General features: G+C 34.5%; 1 protein-coding gene across 1 annotated transcript in view; it reads right to left on the bottom strand.

Moving 5' to 3' along the window:
* MAN1A1 (mannosidase alpha class 1A member 1) overlaps positions 1-24,235 on the bottom strand; it is a 165,674-nt gene that overhangs the window by 81,697 nt on the left and 59,742 nt on the right. The window contains exon 5 of the mRNA XM_061207179.1: positions 24,064-24,144. Within this exon, the coding sequence (XP_061063162.1) occupies positions 24,064-24,144 (81 nt within the window). The remainder of the gene's footprint in view (positions 1-24,063; positions 24,145-24,235) is intronic.

Here is a 24,235-nt window from a genome sequence, read left to right as displayed (position 1 = left end):
CAAGAACAGTAAATAACAGCATAATAGTTCAAGTCATCACACAGGGCTTAAAGATGGATTTTTGAGCTGATCTTTCCACCTCAATTTAAGTTTAAAAAAATGGGCAAGTTGCCAACATAATGTTTTGAAAATATGCAGTCTATTGTTAATAATATTTAATATTAGGTACGTATGCCACATAGTTGCTGAACATACATCTTACACCAAAAAGAAAACATCTTTCTTCTTCTTCTTTTTTTTTTTTAAGAAAACATAATGCCTCCTAAAGAGACAGAGAATTATGAAAACATGTACCCTATCTGGCTATTATTTCTAACAGAATTTGTGGAAACGACCACACAAAGGTTGTTAATATGTGATATCATAGTGTTAAAATGGGGACTGCTTTGTTTACTATTACATTTGTAGGTAAACGTCACAAATCATTTGAAAGATACAAAATCCAGGCTTAGAAACCTTTGTTCAAAAGAAAGAGGAAGAAAATGAAAGAAAACGGCCTCATCTATGCAAATATATTGTGATTTTCTGGCATTTTTGAGTTATGAGGCATTCTCTGCTAGGGAATTTTTCCAGATACTGAATCTCACTTCTAAAGAGCATCAAAATATTTATAGTTTAACCTTTTTATTTGTATAGGTTTTATAAACATGTGTATCTGTTCTTTTGATTTAGTGCAATTACATGAATCCTGTCTTGATGACTCAGCATCAGCATCACATGCCAACACTGAGTTGAGGCTAGAAGATCTAGTTCCTGGTCATCAGATGACTGAGCTGTACAATCTTGAGAACTCACTTAATACCCTCTTTGCCTCAGTTTCTAAACATGTGAATAGGGATCATTCTTCCAAATCACAAGATGATTAATTGTGATTAAATGCACAAGTGCTTTTAAAACAGCATAATAGTTATCATCATCATTGTTCTTCGCTGTAAGATACTGGTTCCCTCAGGAATAATTTAAGCATATTAGGCTTTTTGTCCGCACACTAAATGGTCCAAAAACTGTTGAGCTTTTACGTCTGCTTTCTATAATCCTACTGTTTCCTTCTGTTATTAGCTATCCGTTAATTACAATGAAGACTTCTCATTGCTGTAGTGTATTTGCTCTCCTTCTAAGTTGCGGCCTAATTCTGTAAACAGTTGTCTGTACCAGGGCCTGAGGATAAGTCAAATGTCTCTTCTGTGTCTATTTTACAGTGCAGGGTGTGAGCTTCAGGAAATGTGCCCTCTTTTTTGTCAGATGACTACATTTGAACTACTAACTCTATAGGTATGAAAAAGCAACTAATTAGTATGTTATTTAGGAGTAATAGTTTGTAAGTTTACAAAGTAAACTAAATACCTATGTCTACATAGGTTTTGTTTGTTTTTTAAAAAAATGCAAAATGTTAGCCACTCTTTTTTCATTCTATCTAAGCAAATGTAAACTTATTTGGTTGTGCATCTATTCCCATTTAACTGGTGTTTTTTTATTTCTGCATCACCCTCCTTTATTTATTTATTATACATGGATACCTCCAAAGTGCCTCTGGGCACAGAGTTCATAATTTCATATGTCAGTTGATGGATGAACATTTTAAGTTATCAAAGGGTGATGTTGCTGGACATAAAATTTGGAAGCAGGGCTATTTGTCTTATGTTTGTGTGCCCCAAAGCAAGTTGATTAATCTCTCTTAGCCTCAGCTTCCTCATCTACAGAATAGAGAAATATACCTTTGCATTCTAGAACTCAGAGAATTTCTCTTTTCCCTATTCTTTTTCCATGCCAAAATTAAAAATTTTAATTTTCTTATTATACTATGAATATATTCTCATTATTGAAAAATCATAAAATTAGACAAATAGACAAAAAATATAGAGCCCCATCAATCCTATCCACCCAAACACAATTATTGTTAGCATCTTAATTATCTATCTTCTAAATGGTATTGATTGCATTTCTTTTGAAAAATGGCATCTTCACATATATACTATTTTGTAATGTTTTAAATTCATCCCCGGCAAGTTAATCTACATTAAATACATCATTCTACATCAGAGGTCAGCAAACATTTTCTGTAGAGGGTCAGATAGTAATTATCTCAGGCTTTGCCAGGCACATTCTCTATATTTCATGGTTTTAAAACTTTTTTCTTTTATAAACTTTTAAAATGTAAAACCATTCTTAACTCTGGTAATACAAAAACAGGTCTCAGACTGAATTTGTGCTATCGGATGTTGACTCCTGTTTTACGTCAATGGATAGATTTCTGTAACATCTTTTTTAAAACAGCTATATAGTATACCAGTGTATGGATATGTCAGAACTTAGATACCAGTCCCCTATTATTTGACACTTAGGTTTCCACTGTGTTGATGCTGCAAACAGCAGTGAATAAATATCTCTGTACATACTTATCTGTATTCATGACTATTTCCTCAGGTTGAATGTTTGAAAGTGGAATTTCTGGTCAGAGGGCATTTGCTCATTCACTCACTCACTAACTATAGTTGTAGGGTGAAAGAAGCCACAGACAAAATGTAAATGAATGAGCACACCTGTAGTTTGTGAACCCCTGGATTACACTAACTTGACTGAAAGCATCTTAAATATTTTTCATTTAAATGAAGAGGTTTTAAAATATATTCACATATCCTATTTCACGATAGCACTACTATGTTTTTAATAGATAAGTGTTATATTCTTACAGTACCATAAGTAATTCAATGAAACAATGCCTTTTATTAATAATGATCATCATCAGAATACAAAATGTCACATAACTCAATACTTTTCCTATTAGAAGAGTTTTGAATATATCAATTGAAATAATTTGGGAGGCATTTCCTCTTGAAAATATGAGCATAAATAATAACTAATATGAAACATAGTTTATCTTGTCAATTGTGGCCACTCTTGTACTATCTGAATGAATTTTAAAGCGATTACACACACACACCCCTTAACATAGTTTAAACTTTCTAAATTATAAGCTTTCAAAAAGGAACCTGTTCTGTAATTTTGACCTTTTAGAGATGTCAATTCATTTATTCAACAGATATTTACTGAGTGCCTATGAACTACATGCTAAGTTGCACAAGGCACCTGGAATACATAAGTAAACGAGACAGTTGTGGTCAATGATTCCTAATAACACTTATTTTTGAAGTGTGACAACAGAAAAACATTCACAGAGTAGTATTTTATGATATACAGGGAAGGCTCAGGTAATAACTTCCATTTCTTCTCCAAAAAGAAAATGAAGACAAATACAATAATGTTGTAGTACTTCACAAGGTAATCAGACAAATCCTTGCCATTAGTCTGACCATGTAAAATTGGCAAAGGTATCAGATATATGGAAAAACAATTGTACAAACCTGTAGAGAAAGTTATCATTTAGGTGTTTTTGAAGATCTCAAATTCAACTTTAGACCAAGCAGGCTTACCCTAATATCATCTATGTAAATAAAATGTACATTTGCGTGCGTGTGTGTGTGTGTGTGTGTGTGTGTGACTAGTCAACATCTTGAAGGTTATCATTCAGATGGGAATCACTTACAGTAGTTAAGAACTGACCAATTAGATCTGTAAAAAGAACCAGCTCCAACAGAAATCACTGGAATAGTCTTTTAAAAAAACTCATGGACAGAGAAAGACAAATACTGTATGATATATCACTTATATGTGGAATTTTACAAAGCTGAACTCATAGAAACAGAGTAGAATTATGGTTGCCAGAGGAGGGGGGCAGGTGCGAACAATGGGGAAAGTGGGAAGATGTTGATCAAAGGGTACAGAAGATGAGTAAGTTCTAGAGATCTAATGTATGGCACGGTGATTATAGTTAACAATAATATATTATATACTTAAAAGTTGCTAAGAGAGTAGATCTTAAATATTCTTACCACAAAAAAGAAATGATAATTATGTGAGGTGATGGAGGTGCTAACTAACCCTATTGTGGTAATAATTTTGCAATACATAAGTGATCAAATCAACACTTTGTACATCTTAAACTTACACAATGTTATATGTCAGTTATATCTCAAAGAAACTGGAAAACAAGTAGAAGACATGGCAATCACGGATAAAAGGGGAGTAATCAGAAGTAATGGAGGGTGCGCTGCAGCCCACAATCCAGCTGAAGGGCCAGGCAGCAGACCCACAGAATCAAGATGCAAAGGAAATGGAGTCAAGTTCTTTTAACAATAAACAAACAGCAATGCACTGGATTAAAACTTGACATGAACACTGAAAATTTCATCTGTTAACAAAATAGAATAAGAGTGGGGTATTCTTACTTTGGCCCTAATTTTAACACTACAGACAGTACCGTTGAAGACAACGACTGAAGACCCTGGGAAAAAGCAACTATCTCTTTATAAGGGTTAGAAAACAGAAACTATCTCTTTTTTTTTTTAGGGATAGAAAAAGAAAAACAAAAATTCTGGCCAAGTCCAACATGGATCTTGGACTTTGGGAAAATAAGATTTCAAAAGGCTCTTAAAAAATCTTCATTATATATTAGAGTAATGATAGAAGTTTGTGTCACATATTCCTCAGGGATTACGACAGGACTCTTCTATTTGCAGGGCAACTCTATTTAACTGGAGTTGTCCTTAATATAAATGAAACCCCAAATAGCTTATGCTCAATTTGATACATTTGTCAGATTTTAAAGAGCTTTAATATAATTCCCAATAGAGAAAATGTTTCCCTCAATTTTTGATCTAGCAAATTATGACATGGTTTTGCAAACAATGGTGAGAGCCAAATCTGGATGTCTATTTTCTTAGTTCATTTTTTTAAAAAAAGGAATCCTGTTAATTGCAAGAGGAGGGACTCGTGGTATTAGGTCAGTGGTTCTCAAACCAGCAGCATCAGATCACCTGGGAACTTGTAAGAAATAAGAAATACAAATTATCAGGCCCCAATTGAGATCTACAGAATCAGAAACCCTGATAGTGGGGCCCATAAATCTGCGTTTTAATAAGCCTTCCTGGGAAATCTGATACACATCACAGTTTGAGAAGCACTGAACTAGGTGAACTCAGGTGATTCAATACGAATGGGAAATAAATTGATTGGAAAGAATAATAAAAATATTTATTGCCACAGGTATAATGTATACTGTTTCTGTAGTGAACTAAGCAAAAAATCTTTAATAATCTTCAAGTTTCACAAATAGCACAAGAGGTATTAAGCCATGTGATGCTGAATTTGCAGTTTAACCGCCAACCCTCTATTTGCTGCTCGCCTGATATTTAAGAGCAAGTGGGACAGCCAATTCCTAAATGAGTAGCAGTCATCACTGCATAATTTCAGTCTTACGTGCTTGCCACTGTGGCTTAGGAGCTGATTTTGCTGTTAAGTCATGTCTCTAAGTCACTTAATAGCATTAGAATGGAAAGATACGGTCAAATTTATGAGGCCAAGAACGAACCTCCTGTGAGTACTTTACACCACGTTGAGAATCTAATTATTGGTTCACAACATGGCATTTATTAGTTTTTTCTCTCTTCATACAGACTCTGTGGCAAATCAGCACACAATAGTATTGTTTTAAAGGGCCATTTATATGTAAAGTAGTTCTTGTATCTATTTTTGGTAGTTCACAGGTAAAATTATCCTGTTTTAGCATAAGACTGGTCATACAAGGTTAAACACATTAAAAAACAAAACAATTATTTTTCAACTGTGAGAGTTAGGTCAATACTGTAGATTTGAAATAATGTAATTGAGAAATATCTGTAAAATGAGGCATGGATTGTATTAATACTGTGAAGAAGATTTATGTACAACTTTCTTAGGCTATATTTTGGGCTTTTTTTCATTAAAGTTCTTAATAAGGAAATCAACAGGAAAGAAATGGAAACTAGTGGATATATGTAAATATTTCTTGATGTCTAGATTCCTCAGAAAACTTGGAAAAATTAAATACATAAACATTTTTAAGTTTCCTAAGGCCTTTCCAAACTCTTTCCACACAGGCTAAGCTTTGTTTATTAATGATTGGTTAGAATCTAGAATTGGGGTGGAGGGGATCAACATACTGGTTCTGTGCTGGTTGAATAACTTTTTACATTTGAAATGTCATGATAAAGATTTTTCACTAACAAATACAAATATAGTTGAATAAAATAATCACACAGCTAATTATAATCACAGACCACACGCATCTCGTTAAACTGGATTGCAAATCAAATATTTCAAGGCCACTCCTTTTCCCCATGAGTTTTTTTCTTTCTTTCTTCCCCCTTCTTTCTTTCTTTTCTTTCTTGCCTCCCTTCCTCCTTTCCTAAACATCTTCCTCTTTTATAGCTCTTGCAATAATATACACTTATACTGTGAACTGATAACATTTCAAGATAAAAAGAACATAAAAGAGATTTCACTCCAAGTTACCTGTAACATGCTAACTGTATTTGAAAGCGAATATTCAGACATAAACTATAAAATGTGAACAATGTGCTTTGTTTATACTACTGTCCCATACTAAGCTGCTTAAATAGGATGAGAACCTCTGAGAAAACACAATCATTTAGTAAGAACGCCCAAGTTCAGGGATGCTAGGAATGAGAATGTTTAAGTAGGCTTTCAGCCATATAATTTCCCAAAGACTGAAATGCATAAATGACTTTGGCCAAGTCATAAATAGCTGATGCTTATATAGCATTCAATATATTCCAGTGACTCTTCTGTCTTCATTTACTAAGTCACTTAATCCTTCTACCAAGCTTCTGAGGTTGGAAAGGTTATCACCCCTAATTATGTTCACACAATGCCAGCAAGAAGCAGAGCTGGGATTTGAATGCCACAGCCTGGTGCCAGAGTCCGTGGTCTTGACCACTACTCCACACTGCTGAAACCAAGTTTTGGAACAACTCTGAACAAAAGTAACATTTGTTGTAAAATGAGAATGAATTAATGAAAAAATTGTTTAGTGTTCTCTATAAAATATATGTCATATCATAGTACATCCTATTAAGTATATAGTATGTTTATGACTTGAAAATTTACTAAAAGTGGTAAATAAAAAATTGTTTCAAGTTATTTGGGTAATCTGTTTCATAAAGTAAAAAGATGAATGCTGTAAGTTAAAATACCTGTTCAACCAGAACTTTAAGACATGTAGAATATTTACATGTACTTTATATTTGAATTATGCTTGTTTTACATGTGAAATATGATCTCTAATTTATACACATCACGCCAATGCAAATGCATTAAATATTCTTTTAGAGAGAGAACGAGATCCAAAATACATCCCAAGATCCAAAATTCATTTCACCAAGCTTGACTATTGTTCTGGGTAATCTCTTTTATTACTGATTTATTTAAAAACATATTTAAATTCTAAAGACACACAGAGATATAGATCCTCTCACCCACGACACACATGCTTACAGAATGCATAGCCTAGTGTAAAGACACACATCCTAGTAATTACCATCCAGGTCAAAAAACAGGACTTCGTCAGCCCTGCTAGAAGCCCTCTGTGTGCCTTGTCCCAGTGGTTACTCCTTCCCTCTCTCCAAAAGTAACCACATCCTGGCATTTATTCTCTTATATTTCTTTATCAACCAACAGCACATCCTTAGACACTACAGATAGTCTTGCCCACTTTAAAAAATAACAACAAAAACTACTTCTAAGCCTTTTTTAAACCACAGGCTCCCCCTTTTCCCCTTTCATTTCTTTATAATTTATCTGGACAAATTTAAGTCATTTGAACTTTAGGAGCCTCATTCTGCACATGTGTAGTGCAGTTCAACACATTCTTCTCACCGTATTTTTGACAAATTGGAAGCTGGATCCAGAGACTTGATCCCTTTGACAAGACTCCGGGTGATATCTTCTTTTATCAGGAGGCACACACGCGGTTTGCTTTCCTTTTGAGAAGTCAGCAGCTTTGATAATCATGGCCTGGATCCATTAACTCATCAGGGGTTGTAAAAATGGGTGAGCTTCTACTTTTATCATTTCACTTTCGTTTATTAACAGAAATAATTTTATTAGCATATACTTGGCTTATCTATTACTTGGTTTCCAGTGATACAGTTCACATAGTCAAAGGCTTGATTCAATTTTCAAGGTAATAAATTGCTTCCCTGTCATTCTTTGAAGGTGACCAATTGTTTTTGCTTTTTAATATCATTAAGAAGTTACCAACTTAAACATACTTAATGGGTGTTAATCTGTTACATTTCTTATTTTTACTGAAACTCAAAATGCTCATCTTTTGCTGGAGGAAGCCTCTTTTAAGTTGGCCCTTGTGCCCTTTTTACATTACTCTAGTAGTCTTTGTCAGCATCTTTGTTACCTGATTTGATAAGATGTTTCAGAATAATCTTGTAAATTTTCTATTTCAGCCATTTCTCCAGGAAACCGTGGTTAGTAAGAAATAGGAATTCAAGACCCAATCTGGGTGCTAGGGATGCTTCATTGTTTCTAGGCCTTTTCAGGAGAGACACACACACACACACACACACACAGATACACATGCATATTTATATATTTCAAGATAAAATATCTCATAAGTTTTTACTAATATTTTCAATTAAAATTCAGAGCTACAATGTTTTTCTTTTTAACACTTTCATCATACAATTTACCCGTAAGTATACATTTCGCTGGTTTTAGTACAGTCATACTAAATTGGTTCTCGCAATAAATTTTAGAACATTTTTATCATCCCACCAAAAGAAACACCATGTTCATTAGCAGTTACTCCTCATTTCCTCCAACCACTTCAGTCCTAGGCAACCTCTAATCTACTTTCTGTCTCTATAGATTTGCCTATTTTGGACGTTTCATAAAAAAGGACTCACACGATATGGGGTCTTCTGGTTGTCTGAAGCTTGTTGCTTGGTATATTCATCAGGAAGAGCTCTTGGAAACAATATTCCCCAAGTTCTTGCATGCAGATAATTGTCTGCCTGTGTCCTTTACACCTGAAAGCCAGCTTTGCTGTATATAAATCCTTGTTTTTCATTCTTGCTACTGCTGCCAAAATTCTTGTTGAGTTTGTCATTAAAAAATGGGAGATCTGATTATAATGGAAAGCAATCTGCGTTCACATTTTGGGTGAGGAAGGAGTTAAGACTGTAGGTATTCATAAGTAAAGAATCAGTGCATGTTCCTAATTGTTTCTGTGTCTATAGCAGTTTATTGTTTTCTTTGCAGTGCTTCTCTAATTTTTAGCATCTCCCTTCCACTATCAACCAGCCAATTTCTCTTCCATAGGACACAAGGTTTTTCCAGAGCATAAAGATGCCCAACTTTCTTACTTCTTTTTCACTCCAGGTATTTACGTATCTGGACTACCTAAACATCATATAGCATGAAGCACCAATCTACATTTCATCAGAAGGAGTCACTGTGTTTACACCCAAAAGTAAGTTAAGAAGTTTTGAGTTAAGAGGAGGAAACTTCTCCCACACACTGCTCTTCCCATTTATAACATTCTGTGAACTCGAAAATCAGTGTATCATAGCTCTAGAACACTGAATTTAGCAGATGCTTAAAAGACATTTATTTCATATTCCATTACTTTAATGAAAAATATCTGAAAAGTGATAAAATGGCTCGCTCAAGGTAATGCAGTGAGTCAACCACTAAACAGGGTCTGAGAAGCCAGGATTCTAGATTCTAAGAGCAATGTTCCTTCTACTCCATAAGAGCTATTTAAGTTCATTAGGTAGATGTCTCCAATATGATGAATATTTCAAGTAGACATCTGTTTCAGGTGGTTTACCTATAGGTCCAAAATATGGCAACTTTCCTTAGAAATACAATTTTAAGTAGTGAGAGCCTCAGATTATTACACAGACGTCTACTCCAATTACAGGATCACAGGTAAGTAGCTAATCCTCATAAATGGAAGGAGAGGCAGAGCTTTAGGGTGAGAAGAGAGTGCAGTGAAAGAAGACACTTGGCTTTTCATCACATCTATGGATTCCCCCAGGTTTTAAAAACAAAAGTATTTCAAAATATAGAAATTTCCAATATCTGTGTACCCATAAGCAAGCTCTAGCAATTCATATCATGTAGCCATATAGCCATATTTGCTTTAGATTTTAAAATATAATGGAAAATATTACAAATTTTAAAAAATACAGTTTCTAATTACCTTGGGTTTCCATCATAAAGTGAATCTAGACTTTGAGAAGCCTCACGAGTGTCTGGTAGACTATACGTTCCCCTCTTTATAGTTACCTCCTTTGTATCTCAGACAAGGTTTTCTTTTTTCCCTGGCTCATTACTGAACAGCTTTTCTCTTACTCTCTTCTTCTTCAAGCAAGCATGCATGCTTTTGAAGTTTCTTAAGGGATATTTTCTGCTGTAACAACAGGAAAAAGGCTCTCTGCTTTGTCTTTCCTAATACCTTCTTTCAGTTAGATCCTGTAGAGAAAGACAATGTCACAGATTGTGCCAAATGCCTCAGTAGTCCCAGATTTCCTTCTATGTTAGTAATGGACATAAACTTTATTATTGAGTCTATAATAATAATCACAAATAATTCCACTCTTTCGGCTTTTAAATGGTTGAGGATGGAAAATGCAAAGAGATTTCCAATGAACATATTTTTTTTAAGGGTATGAAATACTCTACATACTGTTTTGTATCACACTTTAGATAGGTGTGTGTGTGTAACAAAAAAATCTTGTTACTATAATTAGCTTTTGTCTTTTTAAACTGCTCTTGAAAATACAAAGACTAAGTAGTTAGATCTGAGACTGTGCAAGGATTTATGACCAATCTGTTTACTTAAGCTTTGTGTCACCTCCATTTCCATGTGAACTGAGGATGATATTAACATCTAATAGATGTTGTTGTAAGCAAACCCACCATCTGAAATGGAAATCTATAAATTGACTATAAAGAAGGAAATTCAATTATCACTGAGTAAAGCCATTTTCTTTATGAAAGAGATAAAGGAGAGAAAGGGAGAAAGTTGACTTTCAAGACTTCACAAGCTGGATTCTTGTAAGAAAAGTTAAAAAAATTCAAACCTTAAAAAAGCCTAGAACAACTAAATCCTGAGGAAGCCTAGGGGCAAAAGTTTGGTAAGGATTTTTTTTCAAGTTTATTGCAATTTTTCCTTTAATATTTTTCTGATCATAAGATTAGCACTAGTTCACTGTGAAAAACCTAAATATAGAGAAATACAAAGACAGGGGAAAGATCATATACCAATTATAAGCAAATGTTGTTTACATTTAAGAATAATTTCCTGGGGCTTCCCTGGTGGCGCAGTGGTTGAGAGTCTGCCTGCCAATGCAGGGGACACGGGTTCGAGCCCTGGTCTGGGAGGATCCCACATGCCGCGGAGCGACTAGGCCCGTGAGCCACAACTACTGAGCCTGCGCGTCTGGAGCCTGTGCTCCGCAACAAGAGAGACTGCGATAGGGAGTGGCCCCCGCTTGCCACAACTAGAGAAAGCCCTCGCACAGAAAACGAAGACCCAACACAGCCAAAAATAAATAAATAAATAAATATTAAAAAAAAAAAAAAAAAGAATAACTTCCTATGTAGTTATTCTGTTTTCTGTAGCTGAAAACAAAGAAACAAACAAAAATACTAAGTTCATAGATACAGAGAACAGAATGGTAGTTGTCAGAAATGGGGGGGGTGAAGGGTGGGAGAAATGGGTGAAGGAGGTCAAAAATAATCATATACATATTAAATTTTATATCTTGCTTTACTTATCAATATTTGCCCATGTCAGTAAATAAACAATCATAAATTTTAATGGTTGTACAACATGCCATTATGTGGGCATTCCATGATCTGCACCACTATTCTTTTACTGTTGGATATTTGAGATGTCTCTTCTTATTTACTGAGTATATAAAATATATTCATTAATTGCTTTAGGCATAATATGATTACATTTTGGATTATTTCCTTTGGCTAGATTCCCCAGTGTTGAATAACTAGAACTAAATGAATACCTTTATTAAGGATCTTCTTTTATATATATAGTACTTAATAGCTTTTCGAAGCAACTGTATCGAATTACATTCCCTTCAGCAATGTCTGCGCAAATTTTTGCCCTACTCTCACCAAACTGGGTATTAACATGGTTTTTAGTCTTTGCTAATTTGATAGGGAAGAGGGAGAGAAAGAAGTCAAAGTGTTGGTATTTTACTTTGAGTATTTATAAGGAGAGTCAGTGATTATTCTGCATCTGTCTGGACATAGGGATGGGGGGAATACATTGAATGGATAAGTAAAACTAGTGAGAAGTGCACTCCAGGCAGTGGTGACATGAGACTGGTAATCCTTGAAAGTGTGGCAACTACCCATTTATCTGAGTACTAACTAAACCCCATTATTTAGGTAGCATCTTGAAATTCCACAATGGAAAAACTTCTGGAGGAATGCCAGGTCACTGGATCTAATCTTAGTTTAACTCAAGGCCCTGGTTTTGAGTCTTGTCTTTTGACAACAGTTAACATAATGGAAGGAAAACATACTAGAAAATGGTTGACTGCAAATCTTTAATGACTATGAGAAGTAGATATTTTAATCATTTTTTTGCAGTTACTATTATGATATATGACAATAAATATGAGCTTTCCTTCTCTTTGTCTAAGTGAATAAAATATAAAAAACAAGTAGGCAACTGGATTCCAAATTTTTATTCACAGTCAGAGAAATTTATTAAAGTGCTGTCAACATATGGTAGATTTATGAGCTTTTCTAAGTTCTTTTTCGAATTCTCTAATTACATAAAAGCATTCCAATTGTATTGGTAAACCTTCACAATTTATGTCTATTAATAAAACCAAACTATTTAAATTTCATTTGAAATGACAATGTACTACCTTTTTCCTTCATATTTCTTTATCAGAAAATATGATTCAAAACTTGAAAATACTATTTTTTTCTAAATTGCATACATCTACATCATTCAGTGCTATCAATTACTACTGTCCTCAATATGCATTTTATTCTGATGAAGGGGGTGAGGGAAAGAAGAATAAAAACACAGAGAAGGAAAATGAGAATGCTTGCAACTCAAAGAACAATTTGGAAAAATTCAAGGAAAACTTTGTTTTGGAAAAAGACATGAATGTGATGAATAAATAATTTCAAATACAACTGGAATAAAAATCTGTTATAAACTCATAAGTGTTAACATATCATAGTTTAGTTTTCAAATATCAGTTATTCTTTGTTGCTTAGGAAGTGGAAGATTTCATGGGTTATGGAAGATTGCAGCTAGCTCATTACATGAAGGTTAGATGTTGAACTGATGAGCAAGTAAATAAGAAAGAAAGATTGTGGTACTAACCCTGTTGGCTTTGGGGATAATATGTGGACAGTGTTATGGCGCAGACAAAGCAGGGTCTAATTCCAGTTCTACCAATTCCTACATGACTACATGACTCAGGAATCAGCCAGTCCGAGTTTCAGTGTAACTACAACATGGAGATTATGAAATCTCTCCAGTATTAATACTGTACACCTGGCACACAATAAACCCTCAAAAAATGGTCTTACTATCACCATTATCATCACCATCACATTCCTCCTCCTCTTCTTTGTCCCAAAGAAAAGAAAGAAATCTACCATAAACTCAGAACTCTTGGGTTCCTCTGTTTAGAATGTTATTTTCTCCAAATCTTCAATGGTGTCATTCCAATCTGAGCTCCCTAAATTCACCCTAAAGTAGTCCTCCTCTTCCTACCCCTCTCTCCGTCACTCTTTATCACATGATTGCATTGTATTTTCTTCACAACACTTACTGCTATCTGAAATTATACTGTGAACTTCTTTAATATTTTATCTCACTAGCATGTACATTTCATGAGAACAGAGACTTTGTCTAGTTTTTTCATCACTGAATCCTCCAGAGACAAGAACACAGCCTGGCACATAATAGATGCTCAAAATTATCATAGCTGGCACATAATATTTGCTGAATAAAGGTGTGAATCATAAGCAATTAAACAGGTTAACAACTGCAAGCCTGACAAGATGATAGAGCTTTAAGGTCCACTATACCTAATTCGTCAGAGTTAAACTCCGGGTTAATATTATTCTAAGTCTAGTCATAAAGCATTATATAGTCATAAAGATTAGACAGCAGAAACTCAACACACTGTCATACAGAGTGAAGTCAGAAAGAGGAAAACAAATACCGTATGCTAATGCACATATATGGAATCTAAAAGAATGGTACTGATGAACCTAGTGGCAGGGCAGGAATAAAGACGCAGACGTAGAGAACAGACTTGAGGACACAGTGGGGGAAGGGGAAGCTGGGACGAAATGAAAGAGTAGCATTGACATACATACACTACGAAATGTAAAATGGATGGCTAGTGGGAAGCTGTTGCATAGCATAGGGAGATCAGCTCGATGCTTTGTGATGACCTAGAGGGGTGGGATAGGGAGGGTGGGAGGGAGGCTTAAGAGGGAGGGGATATGGGGATATATGTATATATATAGCTGATTTACTTTGTTTGTTGTACAGCAGAAACTAACACAACATTCTAAAGCAATTATACTCCAATAAAGATATTAAAAAAAAACAAAACTCAACACACATGCTACGGTTGTTATTTGAATTAATAGTTAAATCTAAATTGAATAATAAGTCTACTTTCTACCTGACTAGAGGAAGTGCATGACAGAAGACTAAAGTAAGAAGCCACTATTTAATAATTTTAATACCAAGTTAGCTATAAGAATTGAAACACAGAAGTTAGCAGCAATTTATAAATTAGAGCAATTGTGGCGATTATTATATGAAGAACTTAAAAATATCTGTTAAAATAAGATTAAACAAATAAATGCATAAACCAAATGGGACTTATAAGACAAACGTGACAATCTCTTTTGCTTATCTGGTCTAACCCTAACCTTCTATCTAATGGCATGAATGAAAAACAAAAGTGTTTATAATAAAGAGCTGTGAAAAAATTCTTGTGTTCTATGCCCATATCATTAAACCTCTTGGATTTCCTCATTTTGCAGGACCCTGGAATTAGTCAGTATTTGTACTGCTTCAGAGGAATGGGATACCTCAGATTAAAATAAAGATCAATTATTAAGTTAAAAACAAACATTACCCTCAAGGCTTAGGTCCACTTTATTATCAATGTAAAAGAATTTCCAGCTAAATTATAAGATGAACTTCCAAATGCAAAATTAATGGTTGTATATCCAGATATATCAGCAGATCTCTCTTGGAGAAACACTTCATAATGTATCAGAAATGGCTTAAGTTACTAGAATAGTTAACCCTAAGATTTGTCAATGAACTATCTTCTAAAACATTTTAAAGAAAAAAACTTTAAAGAAATACATAAACTATAAATCTACATCATAAAATGGTAACACAAGAAAGTTTCATAAATGAAATCTTTAGAAGACATACTTTAGAAGGCACCTACTATAGACTGAATGTTTCTGTCCTCCCAAAATTCATATGTGAAATGCTAATCCCCAATGTGATGATAATTTGGAGGTGGAGGCTTTCCGAGGTGTTTAGGTCATGAGGGTGGAGCCCCCATGAATGAAATTAGTGCCTTTATAAAAGATACCCTAGAGAGCTCTCTCACCCCTTCTGCCATGTGAGGACATATAGAGAAGATGGACATCTATGAAACAAGAAGCTGGCCCTCACGAGACACCAAATCTTCTGGCACCTTCATCTTGGATTTCCCAGCCTCCATAACTATGAGAAATAAATGTTCACTGTTTATAAAGCACCCAGTCTATGGTATTCTACTATAGCATACAGCAGCTTGAAAGGACTAAAGGGAATTCAAAACAAATTCACATCACTACAATCAAATTTACTAAATTTATTGTAGATACAATTTCATCTAGTTATAGCTTAAAAGAAACAGCTCTGCATAGGTACATAGTTGCATTTAATCTAATTAGTTAATATGCATTTTGTTTACATTTCTACTGCCAACTCTAATCATCTGTACTGACTTCTTAAGGCTCTAGAGTCATGAATGTTTGTCCAACAATCATATATTTAAATTTCATATTGCATGAATATTTTTCTCTTTTTTGTTCAGTACATATTTTCATATGCACTTATGAATATTATGTAAAGTGTTTATATCTTAGCAAATTTAAAAATAAGTTCACTGATGCTTGAAAGGTTTTTTTTTTAAGACCAATTTTTTTTTTTTCAATTAAAATATATTGCACAGTAAGCTATGCAGATAGCTTCTGGCAAAATCCCTCCTTAATCACTCAGTCTTGTGATGTTATCCTGGATTATGACATCATTCAAGACTTCCCTATTTTTTAAATCTCTTATTCATACATTCCACTAGATAGCCTTAACTTCCAGAGCTTCTAGTCATCTGCTAAATTACTGCTACTTCTACTATCTTACTTCAACTAAACATCAGGCAATTTAACCAGTCCATTTTCTCTCTAACCATCACTCATCTGTTTTTTTTCATACTGTCTTATACTCATTCTTGGATCTTATGGTCTATAATTTTAATGAAACTTTTTGCCAATACCATAAAATCCATGCCTTTTTTGGTGTCTCTGTCTCATCTGTCTAGCAAAACTCAATGAAAACAAACCAACTACCTTCTCCATGCTTGTATCTGAACTGCTGAGCACTACTGGAGAAAGAAATATCATACACCTGAGGATTGATGCCACCATGAATTCATGGTCACCCATGTAGATACTGTCCAGAAATTCTACCATGTATCTCTAGTCACAACCCTCTCTAGAATGACAATTTCAAATTATACACACTCATCTGAAATGTCTATTCTCTCCCTGTGAACCTCAGCAGATGTCCTTGTCTGATGCTTCTTCATACAGTTAACAGGGGCCATTGCATAGTAAACATCTCATATCTTTGCCACCAAATCTACCAAGTCACTGACATGTGTGCCCATTTTCTCCTCTACTCTCTCATACTGCAGTGGAGGAAGGACCACTCCCTAAGGCTATCTGTCCTCTGAATCCTACCCTCCCCTACCTTCTAAAAGACCTTCTCCTCTTCAATCAAAAACAATTTGGATTATATGCTATTATTCTACTAAAAGTACTTTCAGTAAAGTCATCTGTGACCTCCATATTGCTAGGTCCAAAGATATTTTCAGTCCTTAAACATCTTGCCCTAGCAGCAACCTTTGACACAACTGAATACTTCCTCATTTTTCAAAATACTATTTTCCCTTTGCTTCTGTGATAATCACATTTATTGGTTTTCCTCCTACTTCTGGGATTACCACTTCTTAGTCTCCTTTTCTAGCTCCTTCCTCTCACCAAAGCCTAAATGTTAAGGCTCCCTTTTTTCAATCTATATGCATTCTCAGCAGCCCCATTCCCTTCTATCCCTTCTATTATCATTTAGCTGTTGATGACTCATAAGTTCAAGGCTATAGCCCACTTCTATCATCTATGTTTGAGATCCCTAATGTCTGGTTGCTACTTGCTGTCTTGTAGCTAGACTGTCCAACTTTGAAGGCCAGCTCTGCTGCTTTGTATGCCCTTGGGTAAGTTACTTAACACTCAGTGCTCTGTTTTTCCCTATGTAAAATGAGGATAAAAACAATATCTACTCCTACTTTACAGGGTTGTTATAACATCTAAATGAATCAATATTTGTCAGTGGAGACTGTTTCTCTTGTTCATTGTTTCTGCAGCACCAAGTGCAGTCAGTGCTTCAGTGCAGGTATTCAATAAGCATATGCTGACCCACTAAATAAATGAACTTACCAGATGGTAAATTATCACAATTCTCAGGAATTTTCTACTAGTCCCATTAAATTTTAAATTCCTTGCTATAGGTACCTCATGATACCTTCCTAAAGGACATTGCAATAATTTCAAAGAAAAAAAATATACAGAAATATTACTAGAAAAGTACAGCTTTTGTTTAAATCACACACATACATACACACACAAATTTAGTATTAGAAATCTATGCCAATATGATTCAGACAATAAAAATGATTTAAGTATTGGTTTTAACAGACATTGTAAATTATGAAATGATTCACCATAAATCTAAATATAAACATATTACCTCATCTTTTACTTTAGGTTTTGCAAAACAACAAGTTCCTGGCCTGAGCAAACACTTAAATCACAGAGAAAGTGGTTGGAGGAAAGGCACCAGGTCCACAAGGTCTGCTCAACACAGCACGGTGCTGCCAAAGAGCAATGATTAGCTCCCCCACTAGACAACTGCAGTACTGATGACAGGCATTCCTTTTGTATAGCATAGTTTACCTGGGTTTCTCAACTTTACTGTTTGAAATTTGGAAGGTTAGAGGAGAAGTCTAGAATAGGAGATGTTTCTTGCAGAAACAGAATTTTGTAGACAAGTGCTAGAAGAGTAGCCTTTTACTTGACAAGTCAGCGAATATGTTTTCCTATCCCAAGGCATGACTCTCTACTTACTACCCTAGGGCCACAGGATGGAAGTCTTTTCCTTGTGGTGCAGACTAATTCCAGTTTGGGGACCCTTGAAAAAATTCCCCTCTTTTCACAAATTCCTATCTTCTGCTTCTCCTCGCAGCTGGGAAGGCTATACAGTTTAACCCAAGTCAGTGGCTACTGTGGCAGTCATTAACACTATTTACTCCCAGGCATGTGGTGGTAACATCGCATCCTGTCCCACAACCCTTTAAGTTACAGTGACCATGTGACTTGTTTTCGCCAATAAGATGAGAGCTGAAGTTAACAGGTGTCTTTTTGATAGACATGTTAAAAGCCAGTGTGTGATTTTTCAGGTTTTCTTTTGCCACCTCAACACCCTGCCTCCTGCCTTGGCAAATGGAAATGACTCAGATGGCAGCTGCTGCACCGGTCTGGGCTCTGGAGGGAGGATGATGAGAAGCAGAGTTGTGGGCAGAGCACGCAGCGTGGGCAAAACATAAAGAGTGTGTAGAGCGTATTGTCTTAAACCATTGAGAGTTTGAGCTTGTTACTGCATCATAATAGGTCTATTCTCACTGATATGAATTTGTAGGCCACTTACTATGTGCAAAGTACTGTGCTAAACTAAAAGGGATACACATATTTCATTAAGAAACAAGTTAATTTTCTGAGTTTCCCTCTCCTTTAGGTGCCAAGCCCTCTCATTTGGTCTATCACGTTTATCAATCAGATGCAAATCTATACCAGCTTCTGCCATTTATACCTTAGCCATGAATAGGTTTTGGAGCTGAAATTCTTGGCAAACTGTAGAACGGCTTTCATGAATTACTGAGATAAAGTTCTTATGGCTAATAAAACTTCTGTGCCTCTAAAAACAATTATAAATACAGGATAGAGCTTTGTACAGAGTGAGACACATAGAAAACCTGAATTAAGGAGTAGGTATAATTTCTGTAATTCAATGTAGGCCAAAAAAAGGTAGCATTTTCATTTGACAAAAGTGTACATTACTTTAGAATCGATTCCATGTACTCCTAGATCCCTTTTAAAGTACAAAATAAACTTCCAATCTTAATAAAATATTCAACATGAGACAATTTAACTCATTAACCATGGAAACAATTACAAATTTAAGCAAAATTACTGTAATCTAATATCATTTTGCTAAGTTAAACCTTTTAAAATGAAAATATTACCTATTCAGTTTATCATATTCCTTTATTTTATAAAAGTTTCAATAATGAATGCTAAACAGTAAATTAATATCTAAAGTATATATAAGGATCATCAGTAAACTCTACAAAATTCATGTCTAGCACCCCAAATGTCTGAATCCTATTACGAGAAAAAAATAGATCTTTCTACCACTACACTCACATTCTCAATCTTATTTCTCTCCTCCCCACTCCACAATCCTACCCACTTCCGTTATGTTTTCCCCCTTGATATTTTTAAAATTAGGGGTATTAGCTACTTCTCTTTTTCAGTAAGTCCTTCGGCAATCTTTTGTACTGGTGTGTCTGGAGCAGTGGATTTTTTTGGTTAATTTGGGAAAACGTTCTTTTGCTGCCTTCAGAATGAAGGCTACCTTGGCAGAGTAAACTGATCTAATGTAAAAATCTATTATATGTGTTTCCCCAGTCTTGGATCAGATGCCCTTGTTGCCTTTATTCACTGAAAGCTCATTCTTCAATCTTTTTAGCTTTGATGAGTTGACTTTTTCTAGTTCACATACTTAAAACATATGACTTGAATGTTTCCTTTGAGGATTAAATACCTTGTCAGTTCTAAATGTTCTCTCTCAATTTACAGAATAAAGTAGTTTTTCAAATCAGGAAAAGCTTTCTTAAGTAGTATTTTATTAAATTATCAGTTTCCATACAGCTTGTCTATTTCCTCTGACACCCTTATTCATCATAGTGGAATTATGTCTTTTTTTTGACTCCCAAACATCTTTTCTTCCTACCCTTCCAATAGGGCCTTCAATTTCCTATTCAGGAATTATCTATGCTTGGTCCTCATGGGATACTGAATTCAAACCCTGTGGAAGACTTTTTATCATATCCTCTCTTTCATTTCCTAAGATCCTTAAGGGACCACATTAAATAAAACTGCCAATTGAACTCTTTCTTCTGGAACTTTGTGTCTTGACAAGGGTAGGAAAAAATTAGTGCATCTTTATTAATTCTAGGGTGACCCAGAGAGATTGTTGAGCCATAGAGATCCTCTGTGGCAACTTGAGAGTGCTAGTTCCAATTTCTTCTTCAGCCTTCTCTATGAGTCTGTGGCATCACTATATCCCATTAAGTTTACTTTCTGCTCAATACAGCCACTGATTTCTGTTGTAAAACAAATAATAATATGTGGTATAGTCATATATGCTATTTTCTACGTGTACCATCTTCTCTTGAAATGTCTTGTTTTGCATTTGCCAATTTTCAATATCACTTTTGCTTTGGTTACTCTTATTCTACAGTAATATTTCCCAAAATTTGTTCTGGGAAACAATGTTTGTAACTCAGTGTTAGCAGATGTTACATTAAAAAAAAAAGAAAGAAAAGAGGGAGGTTATAGTTAAGTAAGTATAGAAATACAGGGATAAATAAAATTAGTTTCTTTTTCTGTGAATTGTGAATTTCTAAGAAAGAATATAGGATGTAACTTTTTCCAAATTTATTTTTAGTATGTATACAGATACAGATTTATCCTGCCATATCTAAAGAAACTAGTGGTCTGTAGAACATAATTTGGGTAATGATATTCTAGATGCTGCTATTTACTGTCTCCAATGAGGACTTTAGTTTCCGTTGAGTTTATAATAGAGCAATGCTATCTCTTTTATTTATTTTTATTACTGATCATTTACTATTTGGTATTCACCTTATTTTTATCCCATCCGTTTGTAATTCTCGTGGTTATCTGCATTTCTTATATAGACTCTGGAAATCTTGTGGCTCGGCTTTTTTAAAAAAAATAATACTACAAAATAGTTTAACTGAGCTAGGGCATTTCAAGTTTTTGAATATGTCCCTGTAATCAAAGTATATGTCAACAGGTATTTCATGTTTCTATTGTTCTTTTCGTAGGTTTAGAGGTCCATTGACATTCTCGATTATTGTTCAGTGTTTCTAACTGTAATTTTCCTGAAGCAGGTAACACAACTCAGTGGTATTTCCTCTTCTGTTTTTGTAACATAAATTTAAGAATCTTGAACTTACATCAATGTGGGCCTATATACTTCTGATGATGATTTATAAGATGTTCTCAGAATACTCCTGAGCCTCAGGGATGAAATGAGAATGTTAAATTATGGTGATTTAGTAGTCCCTCTATGAGATAATTTAAGAAGATGAATTTTCCTAGACTATCTTAGTAATACCTTGATCTATAAAAGAGTGTGTAGCATAGAACTTTATCAACAATCTAAAACCAACTAATCCATAATGTGGCCATGTTGATGTTCTTTCTATTAAACGAATGCCCAATTTTCCATTTTGATATGGAGACAAATAGATCAAGCTGAGACTTAGGGTAAAATAATTTTCCTTGATCACATTCCTGACAGCTAATTCTCCTGAGTGCATTGGTCAAATGAAAGGCAACCGTCAGTGATGAGGTAATAATTGGGAGGAAGAAACAGGAGATGATGGTAAAACAGTCTTATACTAATCGCTTCTCACTTGGCAATCCCACTTTAGAGGATAAATATATTTATTGGCTGATTATAGCTACATTATTCAAAATATAGGAATATTGGAAACAACCCAACTGTCTAATGTTTAGGGAATAGTTAGCAAAAACTATGCTGAGAAGATGAATCTTTAAGAACTAAAATTAAAATGTATTCTATAGAAACAAAGAAAAGTATTGATATGTAAGAAAGAAAATACCTAAGGTAACTTTTATCATAAAATTAAAATACAGAAAATATAGATATAATTAACACAATGAATGTTTTGCACAGGGATAAGGACAAAGCGTATATACTAAAAGAATAATTATTTTCAGTGGAGGTGTTCTTTGTAGTCCTTTGCTTACTAAAGTTAGCTAAGTATAGAATTTAAAAATATCCTTACAATGTCTTAGGCAGATGATTTTATCTGTAGGCAAGCTATATCTGTATTATATTTATATCAGTATATAAACATATATGTCTCTAGTAAGCATACACACATATAGAAACAAACACAGGTATATAAACTTAAGACACTGTTATGAGTAAAAAAGTATCCTAATCTACATGATGCATATTTAGAAGAAATACATAATTGTTTCTCTTTGCATGCTCCATTACCCTATCTGAGCCCAGATACAATGAAGAAGTCCTTATTTCCTCCAGATTGTCTCACGCCACAGAAATGATGAAGGAAGTTAAAACCAAGGTCATCCTAAGTATGTCACGTCAAAAACAATGAGAATACACAGGCACTGGATACACAAAGACAAATATTCTAAAAGCAGAAACTTCTTTAGTAAAAAAAACAGTAATTAATTTTAGCTATGAGTTTTTAAAAATATGGATTCCCAGGCTTAGTGTTTAGAACATCCTACACCAAAATGAACAAATGAAGTTATTTGCGACTGGAAAAAGGAAAGAAGAGGGATAATGAAGAACAGGGTTTATCACAAACAGGACAGATACAGGGGAATATAGAAGCCATCTATATACTTTGAAAATTTCTATGGTAGAATAAAATCTAAAAAGAAGGAGAATGTTAAGATTGTACAGGCTGTTTTGTTATGACTAGGAAAGCATTTGAGAGACAGAAACAAAGTAAAGCAGTCTTCCTCATTAAGCATATATTGCTCTGCTTAAATTTGTTTGAAAAAGCATAGAAATACATGAACTAGTACACTAGGTAAGATCCACTCTTCCCCCCAGTCAGATTGCTGAGGCTAACACAAATCTGATTGATATGCAATCGAAATACGTGACTGTTTTTCCTGATGTCAGCTTTTAACACTGTTGAAATTAAAGGTGAGGTCCATTCTAATGACTCTCAGTGGACTCTTAGGTTGTTATTCATAAAGCTGTCCAAAACCTTTCAGGAAAACAGCATCTGTGCTCTTCATGAGCATGATACAAAAATCCTTTCTTAATCTATCAATAAAAGGCAGCTAAATTAAAAATTCCTTCTTTGTTCTGAGCAGCGATAATTAATTAAGCCCCAACCTAGGAGGAGCTGCAAAGCACTTTATGTAGGGTTACTGGCCTACAGGACTTCTAACTGGGAAGCTGAGTATCTCACTCACCCCCTCAATTTCTTAAATACTCTAATTTTTATATCTACTTGCCAAGCTTTATTTCAAATAAGTTTTTATTAAGCTAATATTATACTAACATTAAAATAATTTTTAAAGAAAGAAATCCACAAACCTGCCACTATACTAAACCTCTTTACTTTGTCCATAGGCATACATAATTTGTAGTTTTAATCACACCATACATAATATAATGGAGCCAGGCTTTTTTAAAGGCATCGCCTAACATTTCCTGACAACATGCTCTGTCAGACTTTCCCAGTGTGCTCATTTAATTAGTACATATTATAAGAAATTCGGTATATGCTAGAGGCCCATCAAAACGTGAAAATTTAATGGATACCACAAAAAGCATACTTTACTTGGAGAATATCATTTTAAGACACTTCATAATTCCCATTTATATGTCACTTTTCATCTTACCTCTTCTCCAGACAGGTAGTAAGCTGAGATTAGTCCACCGACAAAGCGTATATTTACTTCAAAAACAGAAACTTCAGCATTCTGTGGAAACAAAATAAAGGAGGTTCATATATAAATGGTAGTACACAATTGAGAAAAATATCACCGTGATAAAGTGCACGAAATATTTAAA

The sequence above is a fragment of the Eubalaena glacialis genome, chromosome 12, assembly GCF_028564815.1.
Source record: "Eubalaena glacialis isolate mEubGla1 chromosome 12, mEubGla1.1.hap2.+ XY, whole genome shotgun sequence".
In the NCBI taxonomy this organism is placed as follows: domain Eukaryota; kingdom Metazoa; phylum Chordata; class Mammalia; order Artiodactyla; family Balaenidae; genus Eubalaena; species Eubalaena glacialis.
Note: the sequence above shows the minus strand (reverse complement) of the source record. Positions and strands in the feature narration are given on the sequence as shown.